Raw genomic sequence first — 26,767 nt, 5'->3', positions numbered from 1 at the left:
CATTAGACCAGTTAGGGCCTGGTATAATTCACTTCCTCCTCCCATGCCCCAGATGAAGTGAATCACCACTCATCTACAGTCAGAGGCAACTTTATTGGATACAGTAAGTGGAACCCAGTGTGGTCTTCTGCTGCTGTAGTCTATCCACTTCAAGATTCGAAAAGTTGTGTGTTCAGAGATGCTCTTTTGCATCTCTTTTGTTAACGCGTGGTTATTTCTGTCAGCTTGAACCAATCTGGGCATTCTCCTCTGACCTCTTTCATCAACAGAACTGCTGTTCACTGGATGTGTTTAGTTTCTTGCATCATGTTCTGTAAACTCTAGAGACTGTTGAGCGTGAAAATCCCAGAAGATCAGCAGTTTCTGAGATATTCCAACCTCCCCATTGGGCAACAATAATCATTTCACGATCTAAGTCATTTAGATCATATCTCATCCCCATTCTGATGTTTGGTCTGAACCTCCTGACCATGTTGGCATGCTTTTATGCACTTTGTTGCTGCACATGATTGGCTGATTAGATATTTACATTAATGAGCAGGTGTAAAGGTGTAATTAATAAAATGGCCACTGAATCCATCTGTGCATACAACTGTCTTTCTTCACCCTTCCAACTCAATTTACTCTTCTCAATCTACCACTGTAGCCACTGGTATAGTCACATCAAAGCTGAGCTAGTGGAAGTTCCTTGTTTAACAGCAAAGTACCTTTTTTGCCTGTGCCGAGGTATCCAGAAGGCAATAGTGAGAAATGGTTGTGAGTCCTTCCAAAAGAGTGAGTGGGTAGTCCGGTGGAATATTTTCCTTCTTTAAAGTCGTGCTGAGGAACAAAAAGCAAAAGAAATTGATAAAATTAATTGAATGCATTTTGTCTGACCCCAGAAATGCCTAATTGTGCTCAAGGTTAACAGAAACCCTGCAATAGCAGTAGTCCACTTGGCCCAATCCAGCCTATTCCTCTATTCACCACGGCAGTGCAGCAGTTAGCACGATGACACTACACCTCGGGGCGTTTAGGAGTTCAATCCCGGCGACATTCTCTAAGGAGTCTCTGTATGTCCTCCCTGTGGAATGCAGGGGTTTCCTCCGGGTCCCCAGTTTCCTCCCGCAGTCCAAAGACCTACCGGGTAGGTTATCTGATCATTGTAAATCATTGAATAGGGTAGGGTTCATTGGGGTCGTGGGGTTGCTGGGACGGTGTGGCTTGAAGGGATGGAGGAGCCAACTCCGCATTGCATTGCCAAATAAAAATAAATAAACATTCATTAGTATTTAGGCTAATTCGTTTCAGGTAGAAAAAGCGATATCTCATATTTCGCCTGGGTAGCCTCCAACCTGACAGCAAGAACATCGATTTCTCTAAACTCTGGTAATTTCTCCCCCGTTTCTCTCTTCCACATTTTCCATTCCACATTCTCACTCCACCACTTACCCATTCATTTCTTCTCACCTGCCCATCACCTCCTTCTAGTGCCCCTTCTCTTTCCCTTTCTCCCAAGGTCCATTCTCCTCTCTTATCAGATTCCCTCTCCTTCAGTCCTTTCTCTTTTCCACTAATCACCTCCCAGCTTCGCACTCCAAACCTCGGCGACTGTAAATGGTGCTATATCTTCTGGGACCCATCCCAATGTTCACATTAACATGTGCCCACTCCCAAAATGGTCAGCACTGCTTCTCTGTACCCAGGAGTGGTGTGTGGGCAAAATAACCCCCCCCTTCCCTGCTTCTGGAAAAGGGTCAAGTGTGAACAGATTTATGACATCAGGCAATTGAGTAATTAGATTAGATTATGAGGACACTCAGACCTTGTTTATTGTTATTTAGTAATACATGCATTAAGAAATGATACAATGTTCCTCCAATATGATATCACAGAAACACAAGACAGACCAAGACTAAAACTGACAAAAACCACATAATTATAACATATAGTTACAACAGTGCAAAGCAATACAGTAATTTGATAAAGAACAGACCATGGGCATGGTAAAAAAGTCTCAAAGTCCTGATAGCCCCATCATCTTACGCAGACGGTAGAAGGAAGAAAAATTCTCCCTGCCATGAACCTCCAGCGTCGCAAACTTGCCGATCCAGCATCCTGGAAGCACTCGACCACAGTCCAACTCTGAGTCCGTCCGAAAACTTCGAGCCTCCGACCAGCCCTCCGACACCCAGCACCATCTCTGCTGAATGCTTCGACCCCGGCCCAGACCGCCAAGCAACAGGCAAATCCAAGGATTCGGGACCTTCCCCTCCGGAGATTCTGGATCGCACAGCAGCAGCAGCAGTGAAACAGGCATTTCAGAAGTTTCACCAGATGTTCTTCTGTGCTTCTCACATCCATCTCCATCAAATCAGGATTGTGCACGGCATCCTACTTGACAGATAACAGATATTCATTCCGGAGTGGCCACTGCATGCTGCGTCGCGCCACCATCTTCTCTTCTTTTCCCAGCCTGTAGGTAAAGAACGTCTCAAACACAACAAAATCTGCAGATGCTGGAAATCAAAGCAACACACACAAAATGCTGGAGGACCTCAGATGCCAGGCAGCATCTAAGGAAAAGAGGAAACAGTCGACATGTCAGGCTGCGACCCTTCCTCAGGACTGGTTGGGGCGGGGGGGGGGGAGCGGGATGCCTAAATTTAAAAGTGGGGGGAGGAGAAAGAGGCTAGCTGGAAGGTGATAGGTGAAGTCAGGCAGGTGGAAAAGGTCAAGGGATGAAGAAGAAAGAATCTGATAGGAGAGGAGAGTGGACCTTTGGAGAAAAGGAAGGAGGGGGGATCTGGGGGGGGTGATAGGTTAAAAGAAGTAAAAGGTTAGAGTGGGGAATAGAGGGAGGCGAGAGGAATGGAATTGTGTTTACTGGAAGGAGAAATGGATACTCATACCATCAAGTTGGGAGGGTATCCGGACAGAAAATAAGATGTTGCTCCTCCATCCTGAGCTTGGCCTCATCTTGGCACAAGAGGAAGCCATGGATTGACATGTTGGAATGGGAACGGGAATGGGAATTAAAATGTCTGGCCAAGGGGAAGCGCCAATTTTGGCGGATGGTATGAACGTGCTTGATGAAGCGGTCCCCCAATTTACCATGGGTCTGCTCATATTAATGATCCTTTGATCTGGCACAGGGCTTGAGTGCTGATTGCTCAGTGAAGATCTGGGGGAATAAGTGGAATTCTGGGCTCCCACTGGACACATAGAACTGGAGCAGAGTGACACATCCTGTGTTACCTGTGGGTTCACTCATGGATGGGAGTAATGGCTGGAAATTCCAGTCACAGACAATGCCTGCAGCCTAAATTTGGCTGATAAAGATTATTTGTAACATGTACATCGAAACATCAAAGCTTACACTGAAATGTGTCATTTACATCAGTGAATACACAGTTCAGCCCCATCGTATCAAGCCCACAATTTACTAACCCTAACCCATATGTCTTTGGAACAGCGGAGGAAACTGGAGCACCTGGAGGAGGCCTGCATGGTCATGAGGAGAACATACAAACTCCTTACAGACAGCAGTGGGAATTGAACCGTGATCGTCGATTGCTGGCACTGTAAAGTGACAGTACTAACCACTACACTACTGTGTCACCCATAAAGCCAGTTCAGATCTGGCAATATAGTGTTGAAACGTAGACACAAGAGATTCTGCAGATACTGGGAACCTGAGCAACACACACACACACACACACACACACACACACAGTGAGTGATGAACTCAGCAAGTCAGGCAGCACCTATAGAGAGGAGTAAACAGTTGATGCTTGTGATGAAGGGTCTCAGCCCAAAACAGTGGCTGTTCATTCCCCCGCCATAGATGCTGCCTGACTGGCTGAGTTCTTGCACTGTTTTGCATGGGTTGAAACATAGAACTTGGCAGGGTAGTTACTGGGAGAATGTTTACTCTGGTAAGAAGTGTCTGAGCTAGTGGGTCGCAGTCACAAGGCCCAGGCCATTTAGAATGGAAATGCGGAAAAATTTGGAATACTCTATCACTGGATTTGAAACCAAGATTGATAAAAGAGAAATGAATAGAGATTGTGCAGATGCTGGAAATCCAGAGAAACAACTTGAGGAACTGAAGATCAGGTAGCATCCATGAAGAGGAATAAACAGGCCACATGTTGTGCCAAGCTAAGGCTCATCAGGTCTGGAAAGGAAGGAGAACTCCATTGCTCGCATCTTCAGAAACAGCTCTATTTCTACCTTTGACATCTCTTTTTTTTTCCCCCTTTTCAAGGTTCTTTTGAAGACCCTGACCTGGAGTTACACGCCGACTTCGGCCCTCTGCGGAATTGAGACCCGCTCTCGGGGCCTCACGACCGACCGCTTTTCGATATGCCTGGAAGACTACCGCACCTTCAGGGTGCCAGATTTTCACGGTTCTGGAGGCGGGCAGATTCGAGGCCAGTGCCACCACTGCCTGATGCGCGTGGGAGACGGAAGATCATAAGCAGTGAGCTGGCTGCTAGCTGTGTGCGGAGACCTGAGTTCTTCAGGCACGGAGCTCGGCAGGAGCGGCGCAACAGAATTTTAACACCATAAATCAGAGAGTAGCTTTGTCTGGTCTCCCTTCTCGCTGTGAAATGGGGACACCTCTTTTTCCCTTATTAGGGAGAGAGAGAGAGCCTGTGGTATGTTGAATTACCGGGTAAACGAGTAGTCTTTGGGGTACTGCAAGACTGTGAATTTATTGATGCTTTGCTGCACGCTTGAGTGCTCGGTGGGGGCGTGCTGATGCTTTTTTTTGCTGGTGGGAGAGGGGGCTTTGCTTTGCTGCTGCTTGTGCATGGGAGGAGGGAGCTGGGGGGCTTTGGGGTTCTAACATTTTAATGTCATTCATTCTTTCGGGCATGCCTCTGTTTTCGTGGATATTTGCGAAGAAGAATAATTTCAGGATGTATATTATATACATTTCTCTGACATTAAATTTACCTATTGAGAAGCCAGAAAAGGAGAGGGGAGGGGAGGGGAAGGAGAACAATCTGGGAGGTGATCGGTGAAAGGGATGGTGGGTTGGTGGGGGCAGGCAGGATGAAGTGAGAAGCTGAGGGGTGATAGATGGAAGAGGTAAAGGGTTGAAGAAAATCAGAGTTGGAAATGGAATAAGTAGGAAGGGAGTGGAGAGAGAAATTACCAGAAATTATAGAAATCAATATTAAGAGAGTTTACACATGTGCCTGATTTTAGCTGATGACTACTCATTTCAAATTCATAACATACCCAGTTCAAGTTAACTATTTTTCAAGCTGTTGGGTTTTTAACCAAATAGAACTAAGAAAAACATTTCAGGACTTTGCTAAGTTGTTTATTTTACACCAATAAAACTGCTAGTAATACATATAATAATGTTAACCTTATCCATTTTTTCTTTTATAATTTTCAATTATTTTTGTATTTTCACAGTTTGCACATTGGTTGCTTATCCACCTTCGCGTACGGTATTTTATTGATTCTTTTGTGTTTCTTTGTATCTACTGAGAATGCCCACAAGAAAATTAATCTCAGGGTAGTATATGGTATTTTAGCACTGCTTGGTTAATTTAACTTTTTATATATTTTTATTATTGTAAATTTTTTTCACTATTATGTACTACAACGTACTGCGGTCACAAAACAACAAATTTCATGACATATGCTGATGATATTAAAGCTGATTCTGATAATCTGCCAAAAAATCTCTAATACTGGCTTGTTTCTTTTTCTAGTATGTACCTGCAAACCATGGACCGATCCTATAAATCAGTCATATAATGCAATATAATGTTTACCGGAAGTCCCGTCATACATGTGTAATAATCTAAACATTGTTTCTCAAAATCATTTCCTCACAGGTTACCTGCAGACAATAGGAATTAGTGTTAAAAGCCTGTCAAATTTTATTGCCAGAGGGCATTTACATATTTAATCATGACCTAATTCTGCTCCTATGTCTAACAGTCTCATGACATTGGGAGTGGTCCATAAGAAACCATTTACTCCCAACACTTCCCTCAATCATTCTCATCACAATGCCAGCTCTGCACCCGAGGAGAGCTGCAATCTAAAGGACTAACATCCAAACAAGGTCACCTTCATTCCAGAAGGAATTATAATCCAACCTCAGTCACTGAGCAGAAGTGCACAAATGAAACTTGGGTTGCACACAACTGGAAGACAAGGCACTGTCAATGTAATCGATAACACATGAAAGCGTCTTTGGTCTTGTACCCCACTGATTATACAATTACTTACAGCAATAGATGGTCTATTGTGACTCCCCCCACTACCTGAGAAACATGGAGCCCATCCTATATCTTACAGCCACCTGTCAAAGAGGGCAGAAGTCAGTGATGAAGGGTGTTGGCCCAAACACCTCTTTATTCCACTCCACAGATGCTGCCTAACCTGCTGAGTTTCTCCAGCACTTTCTGTGTGTCACTCTGAACTTGCAGCATCTGCAGAATCTCTTCTGTTTTAGTCAATAGTCATAATGTACAAAAACAGCCCCTTGAGAACAACCATGCCAACCAAGATGCCAATCTGAGCTCGTGCCTTTGGCCAAAATTCATCTAAACAAGGGGTTCCCAACCTTTTTTATGCCATGGACCCCTAACATTAATTGAGGGATTCGTGAACCCCAGATTGGGAACCCTTGATCTAAACCTTTCCTATCCATGTACCTGTCCAAGTGTCTTTTCAATGCTATTATTGTACCTGCCTCAACCACTTCCTCAGGCAGTTGATAATCAGCGTTATGAGGCATGGAAACAGGCCCTTCAACCCATCTGGTGCATGCCTACCAAGAATCCCCATCAAAGCTCATTCCATATGTCGAAATACACCATCGTCTCTAGTGCCCCCACGACCTTTGGCCAACAGAAGAAGAGTGGCTAAAGAGCAGCACATCAAATCCAATACAAGGCCCCTGGGCTCCCACGGCAATGATGTCCGCCTTCCTACCTGCTTCTGGCTTTTCCTGCAACAGGAGATCATTGGATATAAACCAGGAAAACTATCGCTGTAAAATCCTCCAAAATGCATTGTCGGAATATGTAAACCAATGCCCCAGCGTCACTGAGCACTCTACTACAGCATGGTAGTGTAGTCGCTCGCACAATGCTTACTGGCACCAGTGACCCGGGTTCAATTCCCGCTGCTGTCTGCAGGGAGCTTGTACTTTCTCCCTGTGACCACCTCGGTTTCCTCCTACTGTCCAAAGATGTACCAGTTGGTACGTTAACTGGTAGTTGCAAATTGTTCCATTGTTAGGGTAGAGTTAAACTGGGGGTTACTGGGTGGTGTGGCTCGCAAGGCCAAAAGGACCATTTCCACACTATATTTCAATATTAAATGAATAAGCTGGAAATCAGTAGCTGACTGTTAATAGAATGTGCAAACTCCTTACGTACGGCTACGCTATATGTAGGCTTAGTGAGAAAGAAAATAAGTAATGGGAGGTAGTAAACCTGTAAAACGCTACCCAAAGCTGTGGTAGGAACACAAAACTAAAAGCAGAATGCTGGAAATTATCAGCAGTGCATCAGAAACATTCCTTTTACCCTACCCATTCCTCCCTCACTCATTAGACCAGTTAGGGCCTGGTATGATTCACTTCCTCCTCCTATGCCCCAGGGGAAGTGAATCACCACTCATCTACAGTCAGAGGCAACTTTATTGCAAATAGGAAGTGAAACCCAGTGTGATCTTCTGCTGTTGTAGTCTATCGACCTCAAGTTTCAACAAGCTGTGTGTTCAGAGACACTCTTCTGCTCACCACTGTTGTTCATGCGTGGTTATTTCAGTTACTGTCGCCTTGAACCAGTCTGGGCATTCTCCTCTGACCTCTTTCATCAACAGAACTGCTGCTCACTGGATATTTTCTGTTTCTTGCACCATGCTCTGTAAAGTCTAGAGACTGTTGAGCGTGAAAATCCCAGAAGATCAGCAGTTTCTGAGAGATTCCAACCTCCCCATTGGGCAACAACAATCATTTCACGATCTAAGTCAGTTAGATCATATCTCATCCCCATTCTGATGTTTGGTCCGAACCTCTTGACCATATCAGCATGCTTTTATGCATTGAGTTGCTGCTACATGATTGGCTGATTAGATACTTATCATAAACTGCTGGCCCACTGAACATCGTCACCATCTAGTCAAGATACTTTACGCTTGCTATTGTGCCTGAGAGTTGTTTTGACAGCCTGACATCATTTATTTGGGTTGTGAGTTGTGGTTTGTGTTTGTCTGATGTGTATATTATATAAAAAAATCAATTTAAAGTGCCACGCAGTTCTCAGGCTGAGTAAACATTTCCTGCTCAGAGCAATGGTTGGTCCGCGCAGCTGTTAAAGAAATTAGAGGAAACATTGCTCATACCAGTGAGGGTAAGAACAGGATGGCATGACACATGAATGCTTGGCTGAGGAATTAGTGCAGGAGGCTGGGTTTCAGATTTCTGGATCATTGAGATCTCTTCTGTCACATGTATATTGAAATATCAAAACTCGCATTGCAATAAACCATTTGCTTCATGAATACAGTAGCAGCAGCGATATCTCATTAGTAGTTTGAGGAGATTTGGTACCATCAGTAGGTGGTCGGCAATCTGGGCAGGTTGATTATTTGGGAAGTGGGGCATTTGTGTGTGTGTCTCCACTGGATGAACTGAAGGTCCCTAATGCCACCCCAAGTGTTCCTTCTGCGTTTCGAGCAGTTGTGGGACTAGAATCCGTGAGCTTGCTCCATTTCAAGGAGGTTTTCAGAAAATCCTGGACAGGACCTGGTGTGAAGTGTCTGTTTCGGGAGTCTGAAGTAAGGCTTGCCTGTTGGAGCTGGCTGAGTGTGACTCAGGTTTCAGTGCTGGACAGCATCCCCTCCAATTTTATTCATACAGAGCCGTGCCTTAAAGTTTTAGGAACAGCTTACTCCCCCTCTGCTATCAAATTTCTGTACAGTCCATGAACACTACCTCGCTATTCCTCTTTTGCACTCTTTACTTTGTATCGCTACTTTTAATAATTTAAGATAATTTTAACACTGCCGTCACAAAACAACAAATTCCACAACATACTGTATGTCAGCCATAATAAAGGATTCTGATTTTAACTAAAAGATTCCTGATGTAGTGTTATCATAGCCGTGGTATCAGTAATGTAAAGTAAGTAAAGGCATCCATTAGTCTTGCGAGACCATGGATCTGCGCCTGGAAAGTCTTCATTCTCCAGGGCACAGGCCTGGGCAAGGTTGTATGGAAGACCAGCAGTTGCCCATGCTGCAAGTCTCCCCTCTCCACAACACCAATGTTGTCCAAGGGAAGGGCATTAGGACCCATACAGCTTGGCACCAGTGTCATCGCAGAGCAATGTGTGATTAAGTGCCTTGCTCAAGGACACAACACGTTGTTTCGGCTGGGGCTCGAACTCATGACCTTCAGGTCGCTAGTCCAATGCCTTAACCACTTGGCCATGTGCCCACTATCAATACTGACTGCCCATATTATTGTGGTACAACAACCCGCGATGATACCTAAGCAAATGTAACAGCAGTTGGATGATTGAATCATAATTCTCCCTCAGCAAGGCTTCTATGGTGAATATATGAAAAAAAAGGAAAGTTATTTCTCTACCTTGCTGTGCTCTTTTTATCTTCACCTTCATACTGTCGGACAAGATCGTTCAGGTTTCTGCAGACCTGGGCGACAAACGGTGCGACAACCAGTCCCAGGGATTTGCCGAGGTAAGGAAGAGAGAGAGTGACCAGGCTCACCCACGGCGGGTGAATGCTATAACCGTACTGTGGCTGCAAGGCCCTGACAACAGCTGACACGAACATCCCCTGGGCAGTGATTGGCTGAGTCTGCACATAGCCCATGGCAGTGATAGACATCTGGAAACCCATGACCTTGTGCCACTCCTTCGAGAGGTCAGAAGGGCCCTCGTGATCATCGGCTGTCTGGCCGAGGTGGTGCTCCAGCACGATGAGCACCTGAAGCAACTTGAGGAGCTCAATCTGAAGCGGGTGCTCGCTCCAGATCTGGTCCTGGCCAAAGTTCACGAGGTTTTCCTCTGACAGACCTTCCTCAATGAGCTCGTCGCTAGATTCTGCCAAGCTGAGCACGTAGCTCTTCTCGCTGAGGTACATGGAGGCAGACAGGGAGAGCAGCACGTACTCCTGAACCTTGCACTTGGTCAGCCAGCTCCTGATAACATCAAGGCTTTTGCCATCTGGCGATTTCGCGTTGGCGATCAGTTGTGTCACAATCCGAATCAGGACCTGCACACTGTTCACCTGGACGTCCCTGTTCCCCAACAAATCCTTGTGGCTCAGTTTCATCTGACAGGGGTAATAGGATCTCAGGAAATTCAGGCAAAGATAAGTCAGCAATTCCATCAGCGAGGATTGGCGATGGATTGTGGGCAATGCTGGAGTTGGAAGCTTCCCGTAGAAGCTCAGGCCAATGAGCGATTCTTGATGGCGAGTGAGGAGATTGTGAATGAGGTTCAGCTGGCTGGTGGAATTGGTATCCACTAATGTGGAACAGAGGGCTTCAATGAATTCTTTGGGAGTAGTTTTTAACACAGCTTCCAGAACAGAAAAAGCATACAACACCCTTTTAGAATCGTATGGCTGGATGTATAACAAGATGTGCTTAAACAAAGCTTCCACGAAGGCGTGCTTCTCCCTCTGACGTTTTAAAACCTTTTCTCGAGTGATCAGCTGCATTTCCAGATCTATCTCTTCCTCGTCACTGGACAGGGACTGCGACATCTGAGTTCTGTCAGAATCGGTGTGGACCAGCATCAGCTGGCTGTTCGGCAGTGGGTCGCCGTTGACCAGCTTGTCCGTGGTAACCCTATCAGGCGGCGCGTGTCCTTCATCGTCGGTGGCGCTCATAGTATCCTGATGTTCAGGAGATGGTGGCGATGCAGAGGAAGTGAGCCCCGAAGAAACCGCTCCTGAGCTGGTGTCTATAGATTCCGTGTGCTCACTGCTGTCCTTGCCTTCTTCCGTGTGGACACCTTGACGTAGCTCATTGGCGGGGTGACTGGTGATTTTTTTCAGGCTTGGTTGATGGGCCGGCCTATCGGGTTCTCCTTCCACTTCAGCCCAAAGAGCGTCCCTGTCCACCGAGGAGATATAGGCAGTTTTGAAGCTCTCTTCAGAGCTGCTTTCTGCCACTTCCAGCGGCGTGCTGAATGCTTTCGGATAAGCAGACACCCGGTTGTACAACAAGCGAAGGTCCTCTGAAACACAATCACAAGACAAATTAATACTTCTCCGTTCTGTTCCAGTCAAACCTCAAACAGTACTTGTATCACTTTGAAGAGCCCAAAGACAGAACAAAGATTCAAAAATTGCATTGCAACTAAACTTGATTCACCATCATCATCACGTGCCATGCCATATGACATGGGCAAGAGTGGTCTTGTGACCATGATTGTTCTTGGCAAACTTTTCCGCAGAAGTGGTCTGCCATTGCCTTCTTCTGGGCCGTGTCTTTACAAGATGGGTGACCCTAGCCATTATCAGTACTCGTCAGAGATTGCCTGCCTGGTGAAAGTGGTCGCATAACCAGGACTTGTGATATGTATTAGCTGCTCATATGACCATCCACCACCTGCTCGCATGGCTTCAACATGCCCATGGTCGGGGTCGGGGGGACTAAAGGTGACCTGCAGGCTAGCGGAGGGAAGGAGTGCCACAGACTTCCTTTGGTAGAGTTGTATCTCCACTCCACCACCCGAACTTCATTACCCTTCACAATTCGTATGGTGATAATTGGCTGAGATAATCCTGGGTTAAGTTGCAAGAATTAAAAGATCAGCTTCATTTGTCACATGTACATCAAAACATAGTCGTGAAATGTGTTATTTATGTCAATGACCAACATACTACAAGGATGTGCTGGGGGATGCCCGCAAGTGTTGCCAAGTTCTCGGTGCCGATATAGCATGCCAAAAACTCACTTACCCTAACCATATATGTTTGGAAGTGGGAGAAAACTGGAGCACCCAGAGGAAACCCACGCAGTCATGGGGAGAACGTGCAAACTCCTTACAGACGGTGGCAGGAATCAACTCCAAATGGTGACCAATGGTACTGTAAACACTTGCTCTATATCAGCCATTTTTTATTTTCTTCAAACTTTATAATATCATGTAAAATTCAAGCTCAATACCCATAGCTCACCACTGTTAGAAGAAAGCTCTTTTTTTTAATATAAAAAAGAACACATAACATTATTACACCGTACAAGTCCTTTGGTCGACAGTGTTGTGCTTAACCTTTAACCTACCATAAGATCGATCAATCCCTTCCCTCCAACATAGCCCCCATTTTCAATCATTCTTATGCCAATCTAAAAGTTTCTTAAATGTCCTTAATATATCTACCTCTAGGACCACCCCCTGATATCACGGTCCTCGCACCTATGACCCTCAGTGTAAAAAAACTTACCTCTGGCACCCCTCCTATACTTCCCTCCAATCACCTTAGATTTATGCACCCCTCATATTAGCCATTTCCACCCTGGGAAAAAGTCTGGCTGTCCACTCGATCTACACCTCTTATCATCTTATACACGTCTATCAAGTCACCTCTCATTCTCCATTGCTCCAAAGAGAAAAGCCCCAGCTTGCTCAGCCTTTCCTCATAAAACATGCTCTCTGATCCAAACAGCTTCCTGGTAAATCTCCTCTGTACCCTCTCCGAAGCTTCCACATCCTCCCTAAGAGGGAACCAGAACTCAATGCAATATTCCAACTGTGGTCTAATCAGGGTTTTATAGAGCTACAACATTACCTCGCGGCTCTTCAATTCAGTCCCCCAACTAATGAAAGCCAACACACCATACACCTTCTTAACAACCCTACCAACTTGTGCAGCAACTTCAATGGATCTATGGGCATGGACCGCAAAATCCCTCCGTTCCTCCACACTGCTAAGAATCCTATCGTTAACCCTGTACTCTACCTTCAAATTCAGTCTTCCAAAGTGAATCACCTCACACCTTTCCAGGTGAACTCCATCTGCCACTCCTCAGCCTGGCTCTGCATTTGTCAATGTCCTGTTGTAACATATGACAACCTTTTACACTATCTTCTATCCTTCTAAGCTACTCCAAGATCAATCTAACCCCTTCCTCCTGGATAACTTTCCATTCTTCTTTCATCCATGTGCCTATCTAAAAGTCTCTTAAATGTCCCTAATATATCTCCCTCTACCATCACCTATGGCAGAATGTCCCAAGAACTTATGAATCTCTGTGTAAAAGGAAATAACTGGCATCCCTTCTATACTTTCCCCTAATCACCTGAAACTCACATCCTCTGGTATTAGCCATCTATCAGGTGGAAACTCTGTGCAAGCTTCCACCTTGCAAATTGTCCTTACCTTGTCGTCACAGAAACAAAACTTTGCTGTAACCTGGGAAGACCTGTACCTGAAGATGTCCGTCTATACCAGGGGTTCCCAGCCTGGGGCGGGGGGTGGGTCCATGGACTCTTTGGTTAATGGTAGGGGTCCATGGCATTAAAAAAAAGGTTGGGAACGCTTGGTCTATACTACCTGCCTGTGGTAGTGAGGTCCAAATTCTAACCCACTTTGTAAAGCATCTCTTCCTAATTTCCATGATTGACTCATTAGTCACCATCTTGACTGTATTATGGAGACATCCATGTCAACTCCTTGGACCTAGGAATTCAAGTAGTTTGTAGAACAGAGGGACCTAGGAGAACAAGTACACATCTCCCTGAATGTGGCACACAGGTAGATAGGGAGTGAAAGTGGCATTTGACACACTGGCCTTCATCATTCAGGACAGTGAGTACACGAGTTGGGACGTTATGTTACAGTTCCACAAGACGTTGGGGAGGCCACACCTGGAGCATTGCTGTAATAGGATAACAAAAATATATGCAAAGATATAACTAAGCAGGAAAGTAGTTCTATAATAATGTTGCCACAAATTAAGCACCCAAGTTATAGGGAGGTTTGGCAAGATAGTACTTTATTCCTTAGAGCATTACTAAAGGATGATCTTACAGGGATGTTATAAAATCATGAGGGTGGTAGGTTGGAGATACATCTCTACCAAAGGAGGTGTAAGGTGCACCTTCCTTCTGCTAGCCTGTAGGTCACCCTTGGGTGAGGGTGTAGTACCCGCTTAGCCCTCCGATCAGGGTCACATGAAGCCAGGGAAGCAGGTGGTGGATGGTTGTATGAGCAGCTGATGCACATCACAAGTCCTGGTTATGTGACCACTGACGCCAGGCAGACAATCTCTGAACAGTATTGATAATGGCTGGGATCCCCCATCTTGCAAAGCCACTGCCCTTAAGAAGCCCTTAAGAAGACAGTGGCAAACCACTTCTGTAGAAAAATTTGACAAGAACAAGTGGACATAGGTTTAAGGTGAGAGATGAAAGAGTTAAGTGGAACTTAATGGACAACGTCTTAATGCAGAGGGTGGTATGAGGTGCCAGAGGAGCTGGATAAGGTATGTATGATAACAGGGACAGTCCAAGCCTAGCTGTGAAAGGAGGAGGGTTGGGCATGGGGCTAGGAACCCCATCTTGTAAAAACTCAGAGCTACAGAAACACCAGCAGAAGCTCGAAATACCTCCTTCCTGGGGGAGGAAGGACCTTCACCTTGACGACATATGAAGTGGTGAGAACGGAAGATCAACCTTCTATTGACCCAGGACAGAGGACTCAGCTGAGCTGCTACCGGCGGCCTAGTAGGGGTGATGGACTAAAGAAGAAGATAACACTTAAAAGAAATTTGGACATGCACATTGATAGGAAAGATTTGGGCTCTAAACCTTTCCTATCAATGTACGGTACCTGTCCACATAGAGGCAAAGAGGGATATGGCCCAAATCAGGGAGCATGAGATTAGCCTAGACAGGCACCTTGGTTGGCATGGATGAGTTGGGCCGAAGGGCCTGTTTTGGTGCTGTATTACTCTAAGTCTCATTTTAATTAAGCTCTGGCAGGGAAAGGTCAATCTCATTAGCTGGCAATTCCATACGTACAACCCACAGATTGGGTACAATGGAGGAAAGGCAGATTTCAACCATCCATATAGTCATTGATATTACCTCCCATAACTTTCTTCTTTAGGAACTGGATGGAGTTGCGTTGGGTCTTCGGGTGGAGAAGCAGGAGGAAGACTGGTTCTAGGATTCGAGAGACATCGTTCAGGCTCAGGGCTCGGACAAGCCAGCCCTGTGCAGCTGCTCCTATCGCTCCATCCCAACAGTTGAGGCTGTCCAACACCACAAACAGGCACCTGAGCAAGGGAATTAAACATTCAAGGCAAATGCAATGTTAGTGTTCATTTCCAGATATAAAAGCGAGGATGTAACACTGAGGCTTTATAAGGCATTGGTCAAACCACACGGAGTATGGCGAGCAGTTTTGGCCCCCTTATCTGAGAAAGGAAGTGCTAGCATTGGAGAGGGTCCAGAAGGGGTTTGCAAGAATGATCCTGCGAATGAAAGGATTAACATATGAGGAGCATTCGATGGCTCTGGGCCTGTCTTCACCAGAGTTTAGAAGAATGAAGGGAGAATTTCATTGAAACCTACCTAATATTGTAAGGCCTAGATAGAGTGGCAATGGAAAAGTTATTTTCAATAGTAGGAGAGTCTAGGACCAGCAGGCACAGCCTCAGAATACAAGGACCTCTCTTTAGAACAGAGATGAGGAGGGTGCTGGCTCTGTGGAATTCATTGCCACAGACAGCAGTGGAGGTCACGTTATTGGGTATAATTAAAGCAGAGGTGGATAGGTTCTTGATTAGTAAGGGTGTCAAAGGTTATTGGGAGAAGGGCAGAGAATGGTTGAGAGGGAAAATAAATCAGATATGGTCAAATGGCGGAGCAGGTGTAATGGGCCAAATGGCCTAATGGCACTCCTATGTTTTATGGTCTCATTCTGACTGTAACAGAAAAGAAAGTTCAAATTTCAAAGTAAGTGTATTATCAAAGTACATATACCTGCACGTCACCATATACAATCCTGAGATTCATTTTCTTGTGGGCATACTTAATAAGTCCATAATAAAATAATAACCATAATAGAGCAAATAAAAGACTGCACCAAATTGGGCATTCAACCAGTGTGCAAAAAAACAACAAACTGTGCAAATACAAAAAGAAATAATAATAATAAATAAATAAGCAATAAATATTGAGAACATGAGATAAAAAGTCCTTGAAAGCAAGTCCATAGGCTGTGGGAACAGTACAGTGGAGGGACAAGTGAAGTTCTATGAAATTATTCCTTTGGTTCAAGGGTCCAATGGTTGGGATAATAACTATTCCTGAACCTGGTGGTGTGAGTCCTGAGGCTCCTGTACCTTCTTCCAGATGGCAGCAGCAGCGAGAAGAGAGCACGTCCTGGGTGGTGGGGGTCCCTGGTGATCGACGCTGGTTCCCTGCGACAATGCTTCGTGTAGATGTGCTCAATGGTGGGGAAGGCTTTACCCATGACAGACTAGACCGTATCCTCTACTTTAAGATTTCTCATTCAAGGGCATTGGTATTTGTATACGAGGGTGTGATGCAGCTAGTCGATGTACTCTCCACTACACATCAGACACTGAGCAGGTCAGGCAGCATTAGTGCAAAGAGAAACAGAGTAGGTGTTTCAGATTGAAATCCTTTGTCAGAACTGAGCGAGAAGCGGACTCTTCAACAGCACAAAATCAGGCCTTTGGCCCAACTGTTCAATGTGACCAAGATGCCCCATCCAGGCTAGTCCTATTTACCAGATGAAAACATCAACTGTAGGGAGGAAGGGATAGAATAAAAGGAACACCTTTGACAGGTCAAGGCCAGGGTTGCCATGGGGATAATCAGCAAATGAGGGAATCAAGTTGATGGGCAGTTAGGGAGAGAAATCACCTTCCTCCGATTGTACAGTTTGTGAAAAGAGGATAAGAACATGGAGTGTAAACATCCAGAAATGGTAAGCGGTGTCACAGAGAGAAAACTTGAGCCAATATCAGAACTTGGTAGCAACATCTTTTTCTTTATGCTTAATGCCACAAAGGCAGATACAAGTACTGGAGGCAAATACTTTAGAGGCATTTCAGAAACACTTGGATATGCACATGGATGAAAAGAAGGCTATGTAGGAGGGATGGATTAGATTGATCTTGAGTCGGTTAAAAGGTCAGCATTGTGAGCTGAAGGGCTTTTACTACGCTGTAATGTTCAATGTTCTATTCTGACAAAGAATCTCCAACCTAAAATATAAACCACACAGATACTGCGTGACCTGAGTGTTTCCGCATTTTCTGTTTTTATTTCGGATTTCAGAACCCAAGATGCCCAGACTACATTGTGTGAAGGTGGTCCACGATATGTATGTGTGTACCCGGCATAGACCACAGGCCAAAATACTGGGAGTGCCCAATATTACCATATTTTTCCTGCCACCGCCTCTCTTGAATCCAGAGCAGGCTTCTAGTGTCAAAGGACATGGACCTGGCCGTCTTAGTTAATGTGGGTGTTATACTTTTCCATATTTCTCATAATGAAGGAGGCTATTCAATTCACTGAATCTATGTCTGCTTTCAACCTCGGTTTTCTTCACCCATTTCCCTATAATCTAATTTCTCACCATATAACATCAACTCCACCCCAGTTCTCCTACCACCTACCTACACTGGGAACGATTTAAAAAGGCTGCAGTCAATCCCAGAACGACAAGACAAACTGGAAAAGGTTTTCCTTTTCGGTCCACTATATTACCTATCAAATGAACGAGTGCAGAAAGATGTCCTGTTCCCTTGAATGTCCCGGGTAAAGTGCCACAATACCGAAAACCTGAAGAGTGTTTCCAAGCGGATTCCCTGGGAGAGAAATACAAGTGAATAATTAGTGGTGGATACGTTATCCATGTTCGACATCAGAAACGTCATCTTGCAAAATGACTGTAGAACTCAGTCACCAGCAATTTTATAGAAGTGACCACACTTGGAGTATTGCGTAGAGTTCTGATCGCTCTGTCGTAGAAAGAGTGCAGAGAAGATTTACAGCATGTTGCATAGATTCAATGGCCCAAGTTAATTGGAGAGGTTAAGCAGGCTCTGTTCCCTGGACCGCAGCAAACAGAGGGGTAACCTTATAACATTCTCTAAAATCACAAAGGTAGAGATAGGGTTAGGTTGATGGGTCCATGATTAGTCATGGTATCATTAGAAAAGGTTTCAGAGGAAAAGCAAATCAGCCATTCCTGAAAGACAGACCAGAGCCAATGGGCTGAATGGACTAATTCTGCTCCTATGTCTTATGGCTTTTCCCCCTTGGAAGTGGAGCTAAAAACAAGATTTAAGATGAGAGATGAATGATTTGAAAAAGAAATGGCACCTGAAGGAAAATTTCTCCTCACAGAGGATGGCGCTGGCTACCAGAGGAAGTAGTTAAGGCTGGTACAACAATGGCATTTGAAAGACATTTGGATAAGTACATAGATAGGAGAGGTTTAGAGGGAAATGGGCCAAACATGAACAAATAGGACTCAATTGTCGGTCACCATGGTCAGCATGGATGAATTGGGCTGAATGGCCTGTTTCCATTCTGTATTACGCCATGACTAAATGGAACATTTGACTGGGAGTTCTTCAGAATTCAGCTGGAGTACCGATCACAGTATTGGGAGTAAATGTTACAAACAAATATCACACTGAACAATCATGGCAAGACAAAATGGGAAAAAAAAACAGCATGACACTTTTACTCTTGGCTGCACTTTTTTTTTAGTTAGATTCATCAGTTTCATCTGGGTCTAGAAGAGGACACACAACTAGTTATCACAGAACAGAGCCAGTTATCAAAGCGCACAGAGCTGGTTATCAAAGCACACAAGATGATTTCACTTCATGAATACCTTTGGGTGAACCTTATGGATTTTGGGTTGCTGATCATGAAAATCACCATGAAATTTCCCAATCATGCACCATTTTATTTTGAAATTGATGAGATTTATTATTTCAATCCATAATTCAAGTCAATTAAAATGTTCCCCACAACGTAAGCTGAGAAGTTTCTTTATCTTGTCCAGGCATGGTGGTTGCTGCGTGGCAGGCCATGTTTTAAAAAGACTATAAATTTCCGTGAAAGATTTCGATATTCGACACAGATGCTTCCCAGAACAACTGAAGTCAAGATTAAGGAAGTCATTTTTATTGGCCCACAAATCAAACGAGTCATCAATAACAGGCAACTCAAAGAACTTCTAATAGAACCAGAGACAATTGCATGGAATAAATTCAAGGATGTTGTTGAAAATTTTCTTGGCAACTGCAGAGCACCAAACTAGGTACAGCTGGTTGACAACATGCTTCAAGGATACAAAACTATGGAGTGCAACATGTCACGAAAGATTCATTTTCTGCATTCCCATTTTGACTTCTTCCCTGCAAAACTCGGCACTGTCAGTGGTGAAAGGTTTCACCAGGACATTACGGTCATGAAGAAACAGTATCAGGGCAACTGGAATCCATCAATGCTGGCTGATTACTGTTGGGACACTAGTGAGAAGCCTCACACACCAAATACAAATGAAAATTATCAACAAAATTGGAAGACAGCACATACCACGCCACTTTTTAAAAAAGGATGTAGGCAAAAGGCAGGCAACTATAGGCCAGTTAGCTTAACATCTGTAGTCGGGAAAATGCTTGAAGCTGTCACTTAGGAAGAAATAGCGAAACATTTAGAAAGGAGTGGTTCCATTAGATAGATGCAGCATGGATTCAGAAAGGGCAGGTCCTGTTTGACAAACTTACTGGAGTTCTTTGAGGACATAATGAATGCAGTGGATAGAGGGGAGCAGGCCGATGTCATATAATTGGATTTCCAGAAGGCATTCAATAAGGTGCCACACAAAAGACTTATGAGATACGGGTGCATGAAAGTGTATTGGCATGGATAGCGGATTGGTTAACCGACACAAGGCAGAGAGTTGGTATGAATGAGTGATTCTCCTGTTGGCAGTCAGTGGTGAGTGGGGTGCCATGGGGGTTGGTGCTGGGCCTGCAGCTGTTTACCATTAACATCGATGATTTGGAAGAGGGGACTGAGTGTAGTGGAGCAAAATTTGCTGATGACACTAAACTGAGTGGAAAAGCAAATTGTACAGAGGATGTGGAGAGTCTGCAGAGGGATATAGATAGGTTAAGTGAGTGGTCCACGGTCTGACAGATGGAATACAATGTTGGTAAATGCGAGATCATCTACTTTGGAAGGAATAATAGAAGAGATTATTATTTAAATAGTGAAAGATTGCAGCATGCTGTTGTGCTGAGGGACTTGTTAATGAATCACAAAAAGTTGGCTGGCAGGTACAACAGGTTATCAAGAAGGCAAACGGAATGTTGGCCTTCATTGCTAGAGGGATTGAATTCAAGAGCAGGGAGGTCATGCTGCAATTGTACAGGGTACTGGTGAGGCCGCACCTGGAATACTGTGTGCAGCTCTGGTCTCCATACTTGAGGAAGGATATACTGGCTTTGGAGGCAGTGCAGAGGAGATTCACCAGGTTGATTCCAGAGATGAAGGGGTTAACCTATGAGGATAAATTGAGTCGCTTGGGACTATACTCTCTGGAGTTCAGAAGTGTGAGAGGGGATCTTATAGATACAAAATTTTGAAAGAGATAGATAAGATAGAAGTAGAAAAGTTGTTTCCATTGGTAGGTGAGACTAGAATTAGGGGACATTGCCTCAAGATTCAGGGGAGAAGATTTAGGACAGAGATGAGAAACCGGTTTTCCCAGAGAGTGGTGAATCTGTGGAATTCTCTGCCCAGGGAAGCAGTTGAGGCTTTTTCACTAAATATATTTAAGATACAGTTAGATAGGTTTTTACATATTAAAGGAATTAAGGGTTATGGGGAAAAGGCAGGGAGATGGAGTTGAGTTACGGACAGATCAGCCATGATCTTATTGAATGGTGGACAGGCTCGATGGGCCGGATGGCCTACTCCTGCTCCTGTTTCTTATGTTCTTACGTTCTTATTAACAAAACATTTTGAGCTTAGTTGAACTATTGCAAAGTGTCAGCACTGCTGGGCAACTAAGTAACGTTCTTGTTTCTCCAAATTCCTATGTGATACAAGTAGTCTGAAATTATTTTTGTGTTCAGCTTCTAGTAGTTTATCATAAACAAAAAAAAATTCTGAGGAAGAACACTTTCAAAAAGAAAAATTTGTTGTCCAGTGTTATCAGAGCACAGAGCTAATTATCAAAGCAGAGGGAAAGAAGAGAAGAGAACCAAGCCAATTTTCATGTGATCACTGCTGTAATGCAAGAACTACAAGAACTGCTGGCATAACCTCTCAGAAATAGTCAACCCCAACTGCTCTCAAGTCTATACCCAACTGTGAGCACAATTTTTTAAAACTCAACCAAAATACAACACGTGCAAAAGTTGAGAACATCCTGTCTCCTCATTCGACACGGGGCGGCAGCCACGTTTCCATACTCAAGAGTGGGCCCTGAACCCAGAACTTGTTCCTCTTACTTCCAGCTGAGCTACAGATCACATAAACAACAGGAATTCTGCAGATGCTGGAAATTCAAGCAACATACATCAAAGTTGCTGGTGAACGCAGCAGGCCAGGCAGCATCTGTAGGAAGAGGTGCAGTCGACGTTTCAGGCCGAGACCCTTCGTCAGGACTAACTGAAGGAAGAGTGAGTAAGGGATTTGAAAGTTGGAGGGGGAGGGGGAGATCCAAAATGATAGGAGAAGACAGGAGGGGGAGGGATGGAGCCAAGAGCTGGACAGGTGATTGGCAAAAGGGGATACGAGAGGATCATGGGACAGGAGGTCCGGGAAGAAAGACAAGGGGGGGGACCCAGAGGATGGGCGAGAGGTATATTCAGAGGGACAGAGGGAGAAAAAGGAGAGTGAGAGAAAGAATGTGTGCATAAAAATAAGTAACAGATGGGGTACAAGGGGGAGGTGGGGCCTTAGCGGAAGTTAGAGAAGTCGATGTTCATGCCATCAGGTTGGAGGCTACCCAGACGGAATATAAGGTGTTGTTCCTCATAAGTTAGCTTACAGACTCAAACAAAATTTCTGATAGTTCAGGACTAAGTCTTAACTAAAGACCAATTTTAAACAAATTATAAATACAAGATACTCTGCAAATGTTGGAAATCCAGAGCAACACACGCAAAATGCTGGGGAAACTCATCAAGTCAGACAACATCTATAGAGAGGAATAAGGAGTCAACGTTTTGGACCAAGACACTTCAGCAGGACTGGAAAGGAAGGGGGAAGAAGCCAAAGAAAGGTGATGGAGGGAGGGGCAAGGATGACAAGCTGGCAGGTAATAGGAAAATTACTCCCCCTTCCCTCATTTCTATTCCCTGTTCTGCCACCCCTCTCACCTGCCCCTTCACTTTTACCTATAGTCCACTCTTCCCTCCTATCAGACTCCTTCTTCAGTTCTTTACCTCCTCCACCTATCACCTCCCCCAGCTTCTTACTTCAACAATGCCCCACCCACCTTTCCCCTCATCGCATTTTACCTTTTACCTACCAGCTTGTAATCCTTCCCTCCCCCCACCTTCTTACTTTGGCTTCTTCCCCCTTCCTTTCCAGCTCCAATCAAGGGCCTCGGCCCAAAACTTCAACTGCTTCTTGGTGCTGCCTGACCTGCTGAGTTCCTCCAGCATTTTTTGTGCGCATCTTTATCAAATAAATTTTCCTGCATCAAAACAGAATAAAGCTGATGGGCTGCATTGTACAAGATGATGAGAAACAAAAGGAGTACAATTAAGTACTAAGCAATAGGGATGTTAAATGAACCACATGTAGTCTGTTGAGGTCAACCATGGCAAAGGAAACTACATATAGACACAGATTATATTATAAAATGGAGAACTCTGGTCTGAGTGCGAGGCATCATGGGACTTTACATTCCCATGGTTACCAGAGTCATAAACTGCTCAGCTGGACTTCTCTCATTAGCACAATTGTAGAACAAGGGGGAGTCATTGGGATAAAGGAATCATAGAACACTACAGCACAGAAACAGGCCCTTCAGGCAGGCCGAACTATTATGCTGCCTCGCCCCATCGACCTGTGCCTGGACCATAGCTCTCCATATCCTCCGATCCAAGTACCTTTCCAAATTTATCTTAATTGTTGAAGTCGATCCTGCATCCACCACTTCCGCTGGCAGCTCATTCTACACTCTTACCACCCTCTGAGAGAAGGTATTGCCCCTTGTATTCCCCTTAAACACTTCACCTTTCACCCTTAACCCATGACCTCTTGTTCCCATCTCAATCTTGAGGATTCTGGTTCATTCTGAAGGACCGGAGCAGACAAGAGTCTGGTAAACATTACAGGGTGCCCCCGAACTGACCATACATTGATCACACAGCTCCAGTCAAACTTATCAACTTGTTGCACTGACCATTCAGGCGAGAACCTGGAACAGCACAGCACAGGAAAATGACCTTTGGCCCACAATGTCAATACCAAACACAATGCCAAATCAAACTAAATCACTTCTGCATTTACATGTTTCATACCCTCTTCATCCTGCTTGCATTTCAGTTAATTTCTAGTAACTAATTTAAGGAATTAAAAAAAACGAGATAAAATTGAATCCTTTTCAACCACTTTTAAGTTATTTTGGTCAGATAACAGAAATGTTCCATCCAGCGGGTACTGTACTTGCACGGTCTACTCTGGACCCTCCCCACCCGCGCTCCAACAATCCGTTGAAGCCACAAGGATCAAGTGCAGGTACAATCTGGCCCTTTGTGCGTGGTTAACTCAACTGTTGTCAGAAAAGTTGCTGTCCTGGTCCATTTCCAAACTTCAGGAGGAGTTGCTATCTGAGATACGCAGCCAACAAAAGGAGCTTTATGAATTGAGGGCACAAATTCAGTTGGAACTTGTGCAAAGACTCACTAGATGGAACCCAGGGCTCCATTATGAGACATGTGGAGTAAATTATGGGCACACAGCAAGAAAACAATAACAAAGACCAACAGATTAGATCTTGGCAGGAAGTTATGAAAGAAATGAAAATGTTTATCAGAGTTCTCAAAAAGACACTAATATTAACATAGAAAGTGAAAACTATACATCTCTGGAGACAAAGAGCAGACCGAAAAGGATAACCAAACCACCTCAGAGACCGACTGAGAGTTAATGAGTGAATAGGGTACTGTATTTGCTCATTACAATTAAAGCTCATGTAAATATCTTTGTTGGAAAGCATTATTGCTTCTTGCAGATTTATGACAATATAGTATTGTGTTTGTTTTTTCTTTAAAGGGGGAAGGCGTGTTATTGTATGTGTACATAGTAAAGAACTGCAGTTCACATCAAAGTTGCTGGTGAACGCAGCAGGTCAGGCAGCATCTCTAGGAAGAGGTACAATCGACGTTTCGGGCCGAGACCCTTCGTCAGGACTAACTGAAGGAAGAGTTAGTAAGAGATTTGAAAGTGGGAGGAGTAGGGGGAGATCCAAAATGATAGGAGAAGACAGGAGGGGGAGGGATGGAGCCAAGAGTTGGATGGGGTACGAGGGGGAGGTGGGGCATTAGCAGAAGTTAGAGAAGTCAATGTTCATGCCATCAGGTTGGAGGCTACCCAGACGGAATATAAGGTGTTGTTCCTCCAACCTGAGTGTGGTTTCATCTTTACAGTAGAGGAGGCCGTGGATAGACATGTCAGAATGGGAATGGGATGTGGAATTAAAATGTGTGGCCACTGGGAGATCCTACGCTCTGTCCGCCAGAGAAAGCAGGTGTTCAGCAAAGCGGTCTCCCAGTCTGCGTCAGGTCTCGCCAATATATAGAAGGTCACATTGGGAGCACCGGACGCAGTATATCACCCCAGCCGACTCACAGGTGAAGTGTCGCCTCACCTGGAAGGACTGTTTGGGGCCCTGAATAGTGGTAAGGGAGGAAGTGTAAGGGCATGTGTAGCACTTGTTCCGCTTACAAGGATAAGTGCCAGGAGGGAGATCAGTGGGGAGGGATGGGGGGGACGAATGGACAAGGGAATGACGTAGGGAGCAATCTCTGTGGAAAGCAGAGGGGGTGGGCAGACGGAAAGATGTGCTTAGTGGTGGGATCCCGCTGGAGGTGGTGGAAGTTACGGAGAATAGTATGTTGGACCCGGAGGCTGGTGGGGTGGTAGGTGAGGACCACGGGAACCCTATTCCTAGTGGGGTGGCGGGAGGATGGAGTGAGAGCAGATGTGTGTGAAATGGGGGAGATGCGTTTGAGAGCAGAGTTGATGGTGGAGGAAGAGAAGCCCCTTTCTTTAAAAAAGGAGGACATCTCCCTCGTCCTGGAATGAAAAGCCTCATCCTGAGAGCAGATGCAGTGGAGACAGAGGAATTGCGAGAAGGGGATGGCATTTTTGCAAGAGACAGGGTGAGAAGAGGAATAGTCCAGATAGCTGTGAGAGTCAGTAGGCTTATAGTAGACATCAGTGGATAAGCTGTCTCCAGAGATGGAGACAGAAAGATCTAGAAAGGGGAGGGAGGTGTCGGAAATGGACCAGGTAAACTTGAGGGCAGGGTAAAAGTTGGAGGCAAAGTTAATAAAGTCAACTGCAGTGCCCAGTGGGCAATGTGGGTGATTCACTCCTGAACTAGAAGTGACATTGGACAGCTGGTTGTACACACTCATGTTGAGCTGAAGTCGTGACTGGGGTATCCCGAACAAAGGCGTGTTCGTTTTTACCCACACTGTTTATGTTTATTAAGAACAAATGTAACACTTACAACCTACCTCGATTTTTCTAGAATTTGTCAACTTAATTCAAGAATTGGGTGGCAGGGAGTAGATGCATCTCTACCAAAGGAGGTGTAAGGCGCTCCTTCTCTCTGCTAGCCTGCAGGTCACCCTTGGGCAAGGTGTAGCACCTGCTTAGCCCCCCGATCAGGGTCACATGAAGCCATGGGAGCAGATGGTGGATGGTCATATGAGCAGCCGGTGCCTATCACTGACGCCAGGCAGACAATCTCCGAAGAGTATTAATAATGGCTGTGGTCACCCACCTTGTAAGAAGGCAATGGCAAACCATTTCTGTAAAAACATTTTCCAAGAATAATCCTGGTCATGGATAAAGAAAAGAATTAGAGCAACAAGTAGATGGAAGACCATGATTGTCGACATTATACAACATGACACATAATGATGATGACGATGAACTGAAGAACTGAATCTCCAGGCCTGATTTCACAGAATTCTAGAATCAGTAATTAGCCTGAAAAGCCACTGATGGCAATTAAGTAACTAGAAATCAATGCAACAACAGGCTGTAATCTTGCGCTAGCTGGTGGCATCAGCACCAGACTTTGAGGTGAATGGTCCCGGGTTCGAATCTAGCTGGCTCCTTGCCTGCTTTCCATCCATGCTGGGTTGAGCGTTAAGCTAGCAACTCAGCCTCGTTAAAACAAAACAGACAAAAAACAATGCTGAAGGAACAGCTAGTTGCCGCCTGATGCACTGTAAGGCAATGAAAAGGAACAACAACAGGCTGCAACCAGACAAGAGACAAGTCCTAAATGTGACATTCTCTCAGTTTCACTAAATGACGTCAATAAACAACAGGTACTATTGGGCCACAGAGAGGAAAGGAGCACTGGGCTCACTCTTAGGACATTTCCAATCCCACACAGCAAACAGAAAAGCTGACTATCATTATGTAGCAATGATAACCAGAGAACGATAGTAAGGCAGAAATATGCCTAGTCATCAGACTCAAGTGGGGACTGA

At 44.9% G+C, this 26,767-nt stretch overlaps 1 protein-coding gene across 10 annotated transcripts in view; it reads right to left on the bottom strand.

Annotated features, from left to right (window-relative positions):
- dop1b (DOP1 leucine zipper like protein B) overlaps window positions 1-26,767 on the bottom strand; it is a 193,950-nt gene that overhangs the window by 66,402 nt on the left and 100,781 nt on the right. For all 10 annotated transcript variants that reach the window (XM_072259926.1, XM_072259923.1, XM_072259925.1 and 7 more), the window contains 4 exons: window positions 17,757-17,857; window positions 15,096-15,286; window positions 9,620-11,237; window positions 708-819 (listed from right to left, as the gene is read on the bottom strand). In XM_072259926.1, the coding sequence (XP_072116027.1) occupies window positions 708-819; window positions 9,620-11,237; window positions 15,096-15,286; window positions 17,757-17,857 (2,022 nt within the window). The remainder of the gene's footprint in view (window positions 1-707; window positions 820-9,619; window positions 11,238-15,095; window positions 15,287-17,756; window positions 17,858-26,767) is intronic.

Source organism: Mobula birostris, chromosome 6 (genome assembly GCF_030028105.1).
Source record: "Mobula birostris isolate sMobBir1 chromosome 6, sMobBir1.hap1, whole genome shotgun sequence".
In the NCBI taxonomy this organism is placed as follows: Eukaryota; Metazoa; Chordata; class Chondrichthyes; order Myliobatiformes; family Myliobatidae; genus Mobula; species Mobula birostris.
The sequence above is the reverse complement of the archived record's forward strand: the minus strand, read 5'-3'. Positions and strand labels throughout refer to the sequence as shown.